Source organism: Emydura macquarii, unplaced genomic scaffold, assembly GCF_026122565.2.
Source record: "Emydura macquarii macquarii isolate MOO-44397 ecotype Brisbane River unplaced genomic scaffold, CSIRO-AGI_Emac_v2 contig_320, whole genome shotgun sequence".
NCBI lineage: Eukaryota > Metazoa > Chordata > Testudines > Chelidae > Emydura > Emydura macquarii.
Window position 1 is genome coordinate 5,935,210 of NW_027130457.1, and position 15,186 is coordinate 5,950,395.

The window sequence follows — 15,186 nt, forward strand, 5'->3', positions numbered from 1 at the left end:
GCCTGTGGTATAACTGAGTTGTCTAGAGCTATGGCAATGACTAAGGATGTAGGCTGTGGCTGAGGATAATGTTAGAACTGGTCTTTACGGGGATTATGCCTTTCTTCAAGCACTGGAGTGCAGAGCTCGTATCATTGCCATTCCAGTCACAAGTTAACACTTCTGTCATCCTTCCTTATTTTCACAGCCCAATTATGGAAGCTTTTGGCAACGCGAAGACTGTTTACAACAACAACTCCAGTCGCTTTGGGAAGTTTGTTCAGCTGAACATCTGTCAGAAGGGAAACATCCAGGGAGGAAGAATTGTAGATTGTATCCTCCCTTCTTGCTGAGTGTCTTTGAATTTCAGGGTGACGTACCTGTATCTGTTCTGTGGAGAGTAGTGGGAAGAAATATTAGCCTTTGCCTGTCCCTCTACCCACACCCAAAGATTCCAGGTTAAAAAAACTGTGCTGAATGAACTTCAAGAGAAATCAATAAGTCCAAATTCAGTTCGTGCGTGTCCATCTATCCATTCCTCTATCTAGAAATATATAGGTATATCTATGTATATCTATATAGATTGATCTATATAAAATCATCGAACCTTCTCTCTCATTTCTGGTATTATGGCTAATGTGCATGTTTCTTTGGAGTGAGGTAATAATAATTTAACGGGAAAAACTCTGATTGCCAACTCCAACTCTTCAACAGCCAGGGTGAAAGTCATCTTAAGGGCACAATGGCGAGGAAAGCCCCATACAGAGCAGAACTGCAGTGGTCCTGTTGTGTGAGAAGGGTTCCCTCAGGTTGTCCATGCTGCTTCCACGCAGCAGAGCTGGGCTATGCACTAGCTCCACATAGGACACTGCAGGTTGGAGAATTAGGGGGGTATCCTCAGGATTTGCAGTTATCCAGGTGAAGTAGCCATAGGCCCTATATAGGGGTACTGGGTTGTGGTTGCTATTCCGGCACAGTAGCAGGATTAGTGGCTGTAGAACTGCTGCATTGTGCTTGCGGGTTCTTTGAGGGGGATGATTCTGTCCCCACACCCACCACCTCCAAATACTGTATAGATCTTTGCACAAAAGTTGTTTGTTCACACTTCATGCAAAGTGGGTGAATTTCACCCTTAAAGGAGACACCAAACTAAACAACAAACAGAAAGTTAGGTGGAAAGGTAGGTATCACTTCACATCCTCATTCGGTCCAGAACATGACAATGCTTCATTATACTCTGTTGAAAAAACCTTTGGGATTAGAAGTGGCTGAACGTTTTACTTATGGAAACTCTCCTCCTTTTGCTGTACCAACATATAAATGACACAGAGCACAATGCCCTCTTTAGTGTCTGAACACAAAGTACTAGAGAACTGTAAACAGATAGTTCTTTAACTTCACCGTTTTATTCCTTGACGGATCATTTTTTTTTCCCCACTAAAGATTTATTAGAAAAAGTAAGTCAACATTTGCTGTCATTCAGTTTTTTTGTTTTATTCATAGATTTTCTCAAAAATTGCTGGGTGAATAAGTTCCCTTTAAAAATAATCCCCTAAACAGAAATGTTATTTGCTTTGACAGAACCGTGTAGTAAGGCAGAACCCTGGGGAGAGAAATTATCACATATTCTATGCACTGCTGGCAGGGATAGAAGAGGAAGAGAAAGGTGAGTGACAAAGCTCAGCTCACACAACTGTTTGTAATGGCTCTTTGCCAGCACTATTTCAGTCATGAAACACCACCTTGCGATGACAGCACTGTGGAATTTAACTCTGGTAAACCAATAACCAAACGAGAAATGAGTTATTTATTTAATCTGAATTCACTGAGCATGTTTTCTGAGCTCATCTTGGTACAAGCGGTGTGTGTGGCGTAGTAATGCTACCAGGCCTCCTGGGGTTTTATTCCTAGAGGCTGCAGATTCACTCTGTGTCCTTGGGATAGTTACTTAGGGACAAACCCACATCGCAGTGTCCAGCCTAAGTATCTTGGCTGGGAACTAGGAAATTCCACAGGGAAGAGAGGAGAAGGAATCATACTGTCAGTGTCCCTTGTCATGAAGACTAATCCCCTAACAAGAAAAATATCATTTGTGTACATGTAAAAATGTCAAAGCTGTATTAGCACCACCTTTTTGGCCAACTGTCTGTGTGCGATGAAGAATGCAGGTCATAGAGTCGCACAGCTAGATAAAGCGAAAATTATTCAATGAGTGTGATACATTTTCCGTTGCTATAAACCACTTGGTTTTGTGTCCCTGCTCATACATATCTCAAGTAAATGAAACATAAATTGATTTTTCAACTCCTAAGGTGATGACTTTGTTTTTTCTCTTTGCAGATGCATTTTACTTATCTGTACCAGAGCACTACCACTACCTGAATCAGTCTGGATGTATAGCGGATAAAACAATCAATGACAAAGACTCCTTCAAGGAAGTCATTGTGAGTTGTTTGACCAGTTCTTTATGATTCAAGAGTGATAAATTTCACATCTCTTCACTTGATAGTGATTTTTGAAAGCTATCATGATCTGCCGCTAATGAGGGTCCTAATCTTGCAGATGAAGGATCAGTCCGTGGTCATGGCTATATGCAATCCCAGTCACTTCAGTGGCACTATGCATGGGCATAAAGTGCCTCATGGAGGATCAGTCTACTGTTGCTCAGAATGACTAATTTTCTTTCATACACTTTGCTGTTATAGGGAGCATTTCTTACCTTGCAAGCTGTATATGAAGTCACTCATCCATTACTCCTTGGAGTTTCTGATTAAGGGAAACAATTACATTTCAGAACAAAAGGACAGCAGTGGAACGCAATCAGACATTCACCCATCTTACCTTCCATCCGAGACTTATGTAGAATTACCATTACAGTAGTTTATAATGAAGGACATAGCTATTCATATCTATGTGCAAATCATTCAACGCAGAATGGTGGGGAAGGGATGTTACAGAGTAAATCATATGTCTTTTCTGTCATAATAAATCGTATCTGAAATAGGACACTACAGAATATAACAAGGGATGTACGTAGAGAGCGATGGAAGCACAAAACCTCTAGTTTCACAATTGATTGGAACCTGTATGTTTTAAGATTCAGTCCCACGTTTTTTACAAAACCAAACAAGTGTTCTGTCTCTTGCCTAACTTACGCGAAGCATCCATTAGAATACAGTGTAGCACTCCCATTCCATTGCAAAGGTGCTTGCACCTTGTGTAAAATTTTAGTATCTGTAGCAAACTAGATGGTTTTTTTCTTCATAACTATTGTGTGTACAAATTGAGGGCTGATTATGTGTATAAAAGAGAAGCATCACTTCCTTATATGTGTGCTGCTTATCCTCCTGGGACCAATTCATACAAAACAGTCAAATAAAAATACCAAGCAATCAGGAAGCAGCATTTGTTTTATGGGAACAGTAACCTTACTAAAAGAAAACAAACTGCGTTGTTTTAAATGACCAGCCTGCATATTTCTGCTGCTTTCCTCATTTCAAGGTTTTGTACACTTTCTGCACCATTTTCTGAAATATGGAAATACCAAATAGCAAATCCATGGTAGTATATGGACTTTTGCAGCTTTCCAATCTCTTTTAGCCACGTGCCTTTGGGGGAAAAAGGGGCCATAAAGATAATCTTTTATATGGACTAATTAATCAAATATGATTATTAAATAGAATGGAAACATGGGTAAAATGGAGACACTAATTGAGGCTTTCTCTGGGTAGCCTTAACTTTCACACCCACATTAGCTTCAGCAATTAGCAATCAGTAATTAGCCCACTTTTGTTATTACCATAATTACCAATTACTTTTCCTAACACCACCACCACTTCAGTGCGTGGCACGTGTTCTATGGGATTTGAAAACCAATAAAAATGGTCAGATACAGTTTAGTTAAAGTGTTATGTATGTATGTTTTTACAGCTGTAAAACTACCTAATTTCACAGCAAAAATATTTTTGGGGAAGTTGGTGATTTCCGCATTGCAGTCTCATATTTTGGGTTGATTAGCATGACATTTAATTTGCGCTAATCAGCTTGAGGCAGGTAGAGCGTGAAATTAACTTGACATGTTAATCTTGCATTCTACAGTATTTTAGAAGCAGAAATTTGGGCACCCGCATCACTTGCTTCCTTACTGATCTTCATAAGGCTTGAGAACGTGGATTCAGTGACTTCAGAATTCCTAAGCTGTACTTCATTCTTCTCTCTTTCAGTCCTATGCATGCTAATGACCATTTCCATGAACCTACAGATGATTTCCCTCTATATGTTTTTCTCTCCTTTGTGTCCCAAAAGTTCTTTTCCACTGAGTGGGGATCTGCAGTGTGAGCATACATACATGCATTCCTCAGTATTCTTGTCACATATTATACCTACCTCTAGAGCTATAAATATGGCCGATAGGATTAGTGACAATTTGTTAAAATCATCAGGAACAAGTGGAATTACTGGGTGAATTTCTGTGGCCTGCGTTATGCTGATGTCAGATTAGATCAGGGTTTCTCAACCCGTAGGTCATGAACCAAATGGCTCCAACACCCCTCTCAATAATTTGGCCCCGGAGGCCCCTTGTTAGAGGAGCTGGGCCAAAACTGAGTGGTGCTGTGACCCAAAGGTCACCAACATTTGGAGCCCAGCCAATCCTGCGGGACCAGAGCTGCTGGTATGGTCTGCACAGTGTAATTATTTAGTACCGATTACAGTAACGTGCATATTATAATCATGGGTAAGGAATGTTCAGTAAGCCACATTTATTTTGCACTAAACCTATTTATTAGGTTGTATAGGCCATCAAGATTTATGAATGGGTCCTGAACCCAAAAAGATTGAGAACCACTGGAATAGATTATCATAAAATTATGAATCTACCTACAAAGTATTGGCAATTATAGGTATTTGTTGTGTATTGGAAAAGTGTACATTTTCTCAGATCTAATAGCAAGTGTTGTATGGTCTGCTGGATTTTAATAGTTATTATAACAGCTCTTTCTGTGTAGTCACAATGGAATGAATTCCCAGAGCCTCTGCAGATATCCCTTTCCTTCTTATTTACTAAAAATGTTATTGCAAGTATGTGACTGGTGGTGTGGCATGGGGAACAGGATGATTCCCTACTAATACCTTGGAGGATGATAGACATGAGAGAGAGAGAAGAGAACTTCTTTCTTAAACCCTAAGCTGGCTGATTTAGGGGAGAGCTCCTTTTTGGAGAGGAAGTAATTCCGAGAGCAGCTGCAAAAACACCTCAGTGCTGATTGCGTTTTGCAAAAATGACTACAGTATTGTCATTATTGATACAAAAAGATGGTCTTTGGTCATAGTGTGTAATCACATTTGCACAAAAATACAACACGTACTCAGTTCAAATAGCCCTACTCAAATATTTCATGCCCTGTGTACTCCACGTCACTGAACTAAGAGTGTTTCATCAGTGCAAACCATGAAATATGGTGAATTTGAACAATCTGGTTCAGATTGCAGCATTCTGGAGAGACATTTGGAAAACACAAGCCAGTCCCAAGGGGTTGCATTTGTTTTCTACATTTACTTTGACAAAATAGTTGTCTGTTTTTCTTGCTTTAATCCAATAATACATGTCTTTACATTGAGATTTCCTTTTGTTCCTGATATATAGTGGAACCTTGGTCATTACTTTGCCCATCCATAAACCAGTAATTTTCACAAAAACTTCTGTCTTACCCCATTTCTCTAGAGAGTTAGTAGAGTATAGTAATGAGGTTTTTCAGTAAGACTTTGTTACTTTCGCAAAATATAATGAAAAACATTAGTGTTATAAATAAAACTAAATTAAAGTGCACTGACAAAATAAATGAACAAAGTACACTGCATGTTACATATTTGGTCACCTACATGACTAATCTGCAAAATCTGGTAACACACAGGGGAGGTTCCTCCCAGTTAGTGAGGTTTTGTAGTATGGCTGTGATCCTACAAAGTGAAGTGAACGGGCTCTGTAAAGGATCAGTGACACTCAGGGGAGAGAGATTTTACAGATGTCATTGTGTTCCTTGTGCTTAAAGTTGTACGTGTCATGTATTAAAATGCTTCTGTGAATTGAGGCCTAAGACAAGATATACATTTACAATAAACATTCCTCTGTCCCAATATCTTTCAAAAGCTAAAGGCTGCAAAACTCAGGCTTCGTACACACTTACCAGGAAATTTGGCAGCAGTTGACGGGAGTTATGCAAGATACGCTGAGTCGACTTCCTAACTTTCCTTTAGTGCGCCGTCTCCACGGTGCTGTGCTTTTTGAGGAGGTGGTTTAATTGAATCGACTTCCAGATCGATTGAGCAGGTCTTCACTGCCACTCAATCGAATCAGATAGATTGATCTGACAGCAGCAAATTTGCCACCGTTAGTGTGTACATATCCTCAGTTGTTGTGTTTTGTAATTCCTCCCTTATCATCTCCTCCAGTGTCTATTCGCTAAGAAAATCAAACACAAATTGAAAGACATATTTTCTTCCAGACTGCAATGGAAGTGATGCAATTCAGCAAGGAGGAGGTGCGAGAAGTTCTGAGGCTGCTTGCTGGCATTCTGCATCTGGGGAACATTGAGTTTATCACTGCTGGTGGGGCACAGGTGTCCTTTAAAACAGGTGAGGAGATCATCACAGGATGGGGAAATGTCCATAATTGCTTAATAGCAATGTGGGAAACCATGCGGGACCAAGAAAAGAAATCTCTGGTTCCTTTTCAAGATGGGTGAATGATGGTTAAAATGCCATTGTTATTGTTTTATGAAGATGAAATGAGTTACTCTTTGGCACTGGACTCTTCCTCCAATTCAGGAAAGAACTCAAGCACAGGCTTAGCTTTCACCTATGCTTACGGCCCCCTGTCGCCAATGCTTTCCTGAATTTGGGATGTTTTTCCTTAAGTATATGGGACTTAAGCAGGCACTTAAGTGCTTTCTGGATTCAAGACTTCAGTGCATTGTGCCTATGTTGTTGCTTTCAGTAGTTTATCTTGTGAGTAAGTTACATCTGCAGCTGTGTAACCATATGACAGAAAGTTCAGGGATTGGGTTTGGGAACTAGTTTCCCTTATGGGAAGAACAATGACATCATCCCCTATTTTTACACCAAATAATGGCACAGTACAAATTCAGATGCACAGTTGGGACACTTTTTCTGTCCGCCAGAAACATCTACATGATCTGAGGTGGGGGTGGGAATGAGGAGAGGGGATGCGAAGCTGATGTGTCCCCTCATGGATAAGGAGTGGGGAGGGGATGTTATGTTTCTGTATCCATAAAATCAAACATTAGTATTAGCAATAACATTAGGTTTGGATTTTTATTATTTTATGAACAAATTAAAGGCTTCCAGCTGTGTTCTGTAATGAATTGGTGGTATTTAAATTAGCTTCTTTCTTTCGTGCACATTTATAATATTGTACCCTATTGTTTCAGGAGCACAGCAGAGGAGTGAGTGACTTAGATACCCACTGTATCAATTTTATTGTAAATGTATTTTCAAGATAATATTTCCACCTTGTGTCTCTGAAGTCGAGCATTCAGACATTAATAACTGGGATCTGTTGACAGTGAAAATGAGTACAGGGATTTAACCTGTGTAGAGATGCTGTACTGAGATGCATTAGCAGCTAGATTTAGTCATACATTTCAGTGGAGACTAGACCTCTGTGAACGACAATTTCTTTAGGATTATAAATTCTCAGAGAAAGGATTAAAACTGAAATCTAGTTAGTTTAAAAAAAATGAGTTAAATGTTTTCAGGATTTTTTTCTGTCCCAGAACCTCCTTTCTAATTTTTTTGGGTTTACCATCCCATTTTTCTATTTCTTAAAATGTGCTGCTTTCCTCCATTACTGGATGAAACACCCACATGACTAAAGAGGGGAAATTGATTAACCTGACTATACAAGGAAGAGGGTGAAAATGAGTGAAACAACAGAGTGTGCTATCAAGTACAAAAAGTAAAGAAAATGGAAAATAGGCAGTGGTGCCAATTCTGCACTCTGATTTAGTGGATGAGAGTGGCGGTTGATGGAAGCCAGTTGTGGTTCCCTGATTAAGGGCTGCCTGGCTCCAGTGGAACTTAGAGCAGGAATGGAGCTCAACCATGCCCACAGCCGGCTCCCTTATGCTGGAGGTGAGGGAGTGGCTGGTGTAGGAAGCAGCTACATCCCCTCTGCCTGCACTTCGCATAAGGAGAGCAAAGTGCCTTTAGAGACCAGAGAATCCAGCTCAATACTTGTCTGTAATCTTTGTCAGTTAGAAGTATCTTTGGTGTTGCTTCTGATTATATTAGGTTAAAAAACAATTGAGAGAATTGTGACTTTCCACATATATGTATGTATTTATTTTTGGCTCCTTTTACTGTTAGCTCTGGGTAGATCTGCAGAGTTACTTGGGCTGGACTCAACACAGCTGACTGAAGCATTGACACAGAGATCAATGATACTCAGGGGAGAAGAAATCTTAACACCTCTCAGCGTACAACAGGTAAAACACATAACATTTGGGATATATTTTAACAAAACAATTGGGCCAGACCTCCAGCTGATGTAAAACAAGTACAGAATTCCATTGAAATCAAGTACAGTGAGACAAAAGCTTGAAGCATGTATAAGGGCTTGTCTACATGGGGGCACTCAAGAAAATTAATCCGAATTAACACAATAATAATTAAAGTGGTCTTCATTCAGTGTCCATAAAGGGGTTTAATACACTTTAACTAATCCACTTTTAATTCATACCTTTTGTTAATTCAGATTAATTTTTCTCAGTGTCCCTGTGTAAACAAGACCTAAGATGTTGACATCTGAATTTTAATCAGATAACTTGTTGGGGGAGTGGGACACAGGTTCAAATAATCAATACATTACAGAAGGATTTTCTAATATAGTTTTAAAACAAGTTCTGATTTATGAATCACATAATGATAGAGATGTGCATAGCATTTTACAACACAGATGAAGACCAAATCCCTGCCTGTTTAGGACCCCCATCTTGCATGGGATCCGCTAGCTCTGCGCCTTTGTCGAGGCCAGTTGACTTCAATGAGTCTCTGCACAGGTGCAGGAGTCCAGGCTATCAGATCCCAGTGCAGGTTTAAGGCCTAAATTAAGACAAGAACAACAGGAGATGACCTCATGGGATGGGGAGAAAAAGACAATATGATCTAGCTAGCCCAGCATCCTGTCTCCAATGGTGGCCAGGACCAGAGCTTCAGGGGTGTGTGTATAGAGCAGAGCAGTTGGAGTGATCCAACCATCTTCCTTTTCTGGCTTTTGGAAATTTTAGGATCACCCTGAGCATGGCGTTGCATCCCTGACCATCTTGACTAATAGCCACTGATGGACCTACCTTCCATGAAGTTACCTAATTCTTTTTGGAATGCAGTTATACTTTTGGTTTCACAACATCCCATGGCAATGAGTTCCACAATTAATTGTGTAAAAAAGTACTTCCTCTTGTTTGTATTAAACTTGCTGCCTATTAATTTAATTGGGTAACCCCTCATTTTTTAATCGTGGGAGAGGATAAATAACACTATTCACTTTTTTCACACCATGATTTTATAGATCTCTGTAGGTGGAGCTAGAAATGCTACCTTTGGTTAAAGTTGCTCGACACTTCTCATTATAGCAAGCTGTTTTCAGTTGCCTATAACTTTGTCAGCTGTTTCTGAGAATGAGATTAGGGAAAAGTGTACATTCATATTTATGTTAACATACAAAGGAGCCGAATTAAGGTAGCACAGGCAACCTTAATTGTGGTATTTCCTAATTTTTGAGTGCTTGACTTTGAAACCTTAACTTCCTTTTAGTTGCAGTATAAATACTGAATTATAATAACTCACAATGGAGCTTTCAATCATTAGTGGTTTAATTATAATCAGTGTAATGTGGAAATATGAAACTGCATGTATTGTACTTTTCATTGCACTGTGCAAAGTACACTGTACAAAGGACACTGGCAAGATCTGGTTTCTAATTAAATTACTATTCTGTGTATTACCTCTCCAATGCAGGCAGTAGATAGCAGAGATTCTGTGGCTATGGCACTTTACTCCCAGTGTTTTACATGGGTTATTAAAAAAATCAACAGCAGAATCAGAGGCAAAGAAGATTTCAAGTCCATCGGAATTCTTGATATATTTGGATTTGAAAACTTTGAGGTAAATTGCTAAAAATTGATTCTTTAATTTTTATACAATTCCACATAACTTGTATGGAACTGGATTATCAAATGCTTTAGGACTTAAAATAGTCAGTTTATCATTTACCAAACAAATTTCTTTGGAAGTATTTACCTTTGAATGTCTGTGGTCTTTTAGGTTAATCGTTTTGAGCAGTTCAATATTAACTATGCAAACGAAAAGCTTCAGGAATATTTCAACAAGCACATTTTTTCCTTGGAGCAACTGGAATATAGCAGGTAAGAATTACAGCTGGAGTTTGAAATGCGCCATGGGGAGATAAATATCCAAATCTTTTAAATTAAATTAAATGGGATTTGGGTGCCTAGGTCCCATAAGCACCTTTTAAAAATCCTGGCTTATAGCTGCATATTATTGATTTTACCCTAACTTGCATGACAAACGTAACAAAAAACCATAACACATTTGTAATTATGAATAAAATGTCCTTCTTTTCTTACACTAGAGAAGGACTAGTTTGGAAAGATATTGACTGGACAGACAATGGAGAGTGCTTGGATCTTATTGAAAAGGTAATACAGCATTTGCTATTGTGGCATGCATGGGCAAATTACTGTGCTCTCAAGGTGTTCTCATCACTTGTATGAGAAGGAGTTTTAAAGCAGTATACGGACAAAAGGCAGCCTATCTTTTATATGTTTAAATGTTGATCTTTTAATACAGTGGTTTTCAAACTTTATTATAACGTGGATTACATTCATAAGATCAGTATACTTTCATAGGCACATACCCCTCCCAATCCTAATTTCCTCACTTTATCTATAATTTACAGTGCATGGTTGCATACAAGAATGTATTAGAAGAACTTTAAAGAGACAGCTTGGTGGGAGATTCACTTTAGTGTGGTGCTTCAGGACCTCAACCAAGATCAGGATTCTGTTGCACTAGGCACTGTACACTTGTAGAAAAAGAGTCCCTGCCCTGAAATGTTTACAATCTAAATAGACAAGACATCTAAATGATTGGGGGGGCGGGGGGGAATAGATGAACATACAAGCAGAGTGAACAATAGGATGGTTGACAAAAGTCAGATTAGTTCCACAATTTTAAAATTGTTTTGTTGGGCGGGGTTTAAATATTCTCTCTCTCCTCTTAAATTCCTTTTCCTGAATGTAGAACTTTACATTTCAGTGTATCTAGTCTTCTGTTATTGCCTGTTTCCCCCACTGCCACAATGTCTCCAGGTCACTTTTGCAATTTAGTTTTGTTCTCTTGGGTTTTTATTAACCCCTGCTCCCTCTCAAAAAATATTCTTTCATCCATAAAATTGATTATAGTTGTATTTACACCAAAGAAACACAGAACATGGAAAGGCATGAAACAGCTGCACAGAGTGTTGATGTGTGAGTGCATGTGTTTTTGGTTGGGGTGGGGGAGAGGTGTGATCTATTTAAGTTCTCTCCTTGGAACCAATAACTCTTGAGTTCCTGTCCCTGCTCAATAGTGACTCCATTTGGGGAATAGGACAAGTTACTTAACTTCAGTGTCCCTTTCTGTAGAATTATAACAACTGCCCACTTCCCAGTAGTGATGTGAGAATGAATCAATGCTTGTAAAGCACTTATAAAAGATTAGATGTATTGTTGTTTGTTATAATTTAATTTAGTTGGTTCAAAAAGATTCTGGAAACCCTAAAAGAGTCCTAGATCGGGATGCAATTATCAGTGACTGATCTGAAGAATGACACATGCTTCACTACTGTGACAGAGGCAGCTAGTGAACCAAATTTCAGATTGAGAATACTTGTACAAATAACCACAATGCAATTTCTAGCTGTTCAGAAGATAGGTCCAGCTGGACGGTTGGCTCACCCAAAGCAAATTTTTAACAGAAGTAGAATAAATACCCTTCATTTGAACAGTGACTTTGGGCTAAAAAAGGGCTCACATTTTCAATAACTCTTTTTCCTCCATTGTTTTGCCTTTACCCGCTGTATGTTCCCAGAGGAATCCTTTTTCTCTAACAGCATTATAGTTTCTGTGAGAGCTTTTATTGTATATTGGTTCGTTTATGCTGCCCTTGATGCATTCTACTTCACAGCATCTTCAAGAAGATCTTCACACATATGGGACCTTTCCAAGCTAGTGCAAACAGGCTATGGACTAATTCATTCTTGTTCTCTATATTTTTACTGATCTAGAAACTTGGCCTGCTAGCACTTATCAATGAAGAGAGTCATTTTCCTCAAGCAACGGACTACACCTTGTTGGTGAAATTACACGCCCAACACGCCGTATGTTATACTCTGATAATTTATTTAGTGTGCCATTTGTAAGGTCCTTTGCTTCTCCAGAGGTTTGTGATGCATATGTATGGATGCATAATCTTACAATATACATTAGGCCTGATTCTACTCCCAATGATGTCAGTGGCCAAGTCATTTGCTTCAGTGGGAGCAAGAAGGAGCCTATTATCTGAAAATACACAGTGTGGATGTGGATATGGATATCTCCATATGTATAGATAGGTTTATGGAAAGGTAGTGAAATAGGCCAGATTCTAATCTCAGTTACACCAATGTAAATCCGGAGTAACTCTATTAACTTTTCCAGAGTTACACCAGATTTACATCCATGTAACAGACTGGAATTTGGCCTGATGTCAATTATATGAAAATATCTATCTTCCCTACTCAGATTATCATTATCTTTATTGTACAAGAGCCCCTTTAATACAGAGACGTGATGGGTGAGGTAATATCATTTATAGGACCTCAAGGTAAGAGCTCTGATTAGCTTGAAACCTTGTCTCTCTCACCAACGGAAGTTGGTCCAATAAAAGATATTACCTCACTCACCTTGTGTCTCTAATATCTTAGGACCAACAAGTCTATAACAAACCCTTTTGCTGTTTTCACAACTACCAAACCTGACAACAGCCGGCTAAAACAAACCCTTCTTGTCCACTGTGTCTTTAACTGATCACTTTGCCAGATGGGCTTAGGGTTACTCTGATGCTTTTTAATGTACCCTAAATCTCCTGTTACTGTGTTTGAAGCAGCTCCAGACTACCAAATCCTATTACCAATATAGAAGTGGTTGTTTGCTTTTGGAGCACTAATCTTCTAGAGTGTTCACTGAAAGACAGTGGTTTGGACCAATGCAGGTTGAGAGGATAACTGGGCTTTTTATCTGTATTCCAAGTGTTTTCCTCCCTAAAATGTTTTTATTCTTTCTTAAATTAGAGCAATTCCTTTTATGTGAAGCCAAGAGTTGCTGTTCACAACTTTGGAGTGAAACACTACGCTGGGGAGGTAATTTTCTTTTCTTCATTTGCTAAAATTCTTCCAAATACTCACAAATTAACTGAAGCATTCTGTTCCCTCAGCGCTCTTTATGGTACGGCTTTTGTGAGAGGTGCTTAACAACTGGTCTTTTTATATGAGCCTGTTCTGCTTTTTACTAGGTCCAGTATGATGTCAGGGGAATCTTAGAGAAAAACAGAGATACTTTCAGAGATGATCTCCTAAACTTGTTACGTGAAAGCAGGTATGTTGGTGCATTTGCATCCTGGGGTGATCCTGGGAGGTGCCAAGTGCCCAGATTTCAGTGGGACTTGAACGCCATTAGTGCAACATAGGTTTGGACCTTTACTGAGGGGAAGTGAGCAGCAAACAGGTGGCCGAGGAGATTGGCACTAATACACTTCTGTTGTGTACCGTTCTAAATATAATACCACTTACCTCTCACATTGGGCCAGATTCTGATACCCTCACACAGGTGGCAGAGTACCTTATTCCTAGTGATTGCAGTGTGGCTGCTAGAGGAGTAAGGTACTACTAAGGGTGATGAGAATCTGGCCCATGATACTTTACATTTTCAAGGTGCTTTTAGCAAACGTGATATTTTTTTAAGTGCCTCTTGTAAGGCCTGATTGTGCATTCCTTGCACTTCCATGACCCCTACTTTAGTTTGAGTTTTGGATGCACAAGGAATTGAAGATCAAGCCTGTACACTTTTTGGAGCAGGGACCATCTTTTTGTTGTTTGGTCTGTGACAAGGGCTCCAAGGTTCTACAGTCACAGCAATAACAATAGCCAGGCAGTAAATGGCTTATGGGGAGATTTTCAGGGATTTAAATGCATATGTCCTGTTGAAAGTCACTGGGACTTGTGATGCTCCTAAATCCCTTAGGTGTTTAAAATTTTTTCCCTTTTAATAAATCCTTAATTGTATGTTTTATTTTCATGTTATGCCAGAGGTAACATTTCTCTCAGTTGAAATATGCAGCTAAATGCAATAGGGGAGTTAAAGCTATAAGGCCTGATTCTCCTCTCACTTACCCTCATGTCAATCAGGAACAACTCTATTCAAGTCAGTGGTGTTGTTGCTGCCAAAGTGGTCTGAGAGGACTACAGAAGGCCTGTAATGTACATATAACACCCACAACAACCAGGCACTGAAGCTTAAGTTCCCACACACAGTTATTTGCACCCTTGTGAAAAGCAAACAGGAAATGTTACTTCTTGGTCTTCACTCTAGCATAGCTCCCATTAAGGGCAATTGGAGGTTTGGGTGAGTAATGATAAAGTAAAAAGAGATAAAGATATTATCTTTGAATGGCCATTCATTTCCAAGAGCAGGTGTTGAGAATATAGTGTTTGGCATTTGGACTAGTCTTTGTTGGTTCCGCTGCCCAAATAATACATAGGAAAGACCTGTGACCGATAGCTGTTGAGGGTAAGAGGAAAATCAATCGGAGTTATTTTTCTTTAAAGAGCAATGCTTGCTCTGGATTGTACTGTGGTCAATTTTGTGGTGTCACAGGATATTTTATAAAGATTTTCCCTTTCCCATTTCAGACTTGATTTTATCTATGATCTATTTGAACACGTTTCAAGTCGCAACAACCAAGACACCCTTAAATGTGGAAGCAAACACCGGAAACCCACTGTCAGCTTACAGTTCAAGGTTGGTTAATATGTCTTCCCCTCTACTGTCAGCAACTGATAGATGGTAACAAATCAACATAGATGATACATAA

At 39.2% G+C, this 15,186-nt stretch overlaps 1 protein-coding gene across 2 annotated transcripts in view; it reads left to right on the plus strand.

Moving 5' to 3' along the window:
• The window catches only part of MYO10 (myosin X), a 235,838-nt gene that overhangs the window by 145,871 nt on the left and 74,781 nt on the right, over positions 1–15,186 (plus strand). The window contains exons 6-18 of one of the 2 annotated variants that reach the window (XM_067569804.1): positions 188–312; positions 1,423–1,436; positions 1,561–1,645; positions 2,320–2,423; positions 6,483–6,612; positions 8,365–8,483; positions 10,015–10,161; positions 10,321–10,421; positions 10,649–10,715; positions 12,344–12,436; positions 13,388–13,456; positions 13,609–13,691; positions 15,005–15,113. In XM_067569804.1, coding sequence (XP_067425905.1) covers positions 188–312; positions 1,423–1,436; positions 1,561–1,645; positions 2,320–2,423; positions 6,483–6,612; positions 8,365–8,483; positions 10,015–10,161; positions 10,321–10,421; positions 10,649–10,715; positions 12,344–12,436; positions 13,388–13,456; positions 13,609–13,691; positions 15,005–15,113 — 1,246 coding nt within the window. Of the gene's footprint in view, positions 1–187; positions 313–1,422; positions 1,437–1,510; positions 1,646–2,319; positions 2,424–6,482; positions 6,613–8,364; positions 8,484–10,014; positions 10,162–10,320; positions 10,422–10,648; positions 10,716–12,343; positions 12,437–13,387; positions 13,457–13,608; positions 13,692–15,004; positions 15,114–15,186 lie in introns of those variants that run through there. The other variant, XM_067569800.1, reaches the window with a different exon arrangement.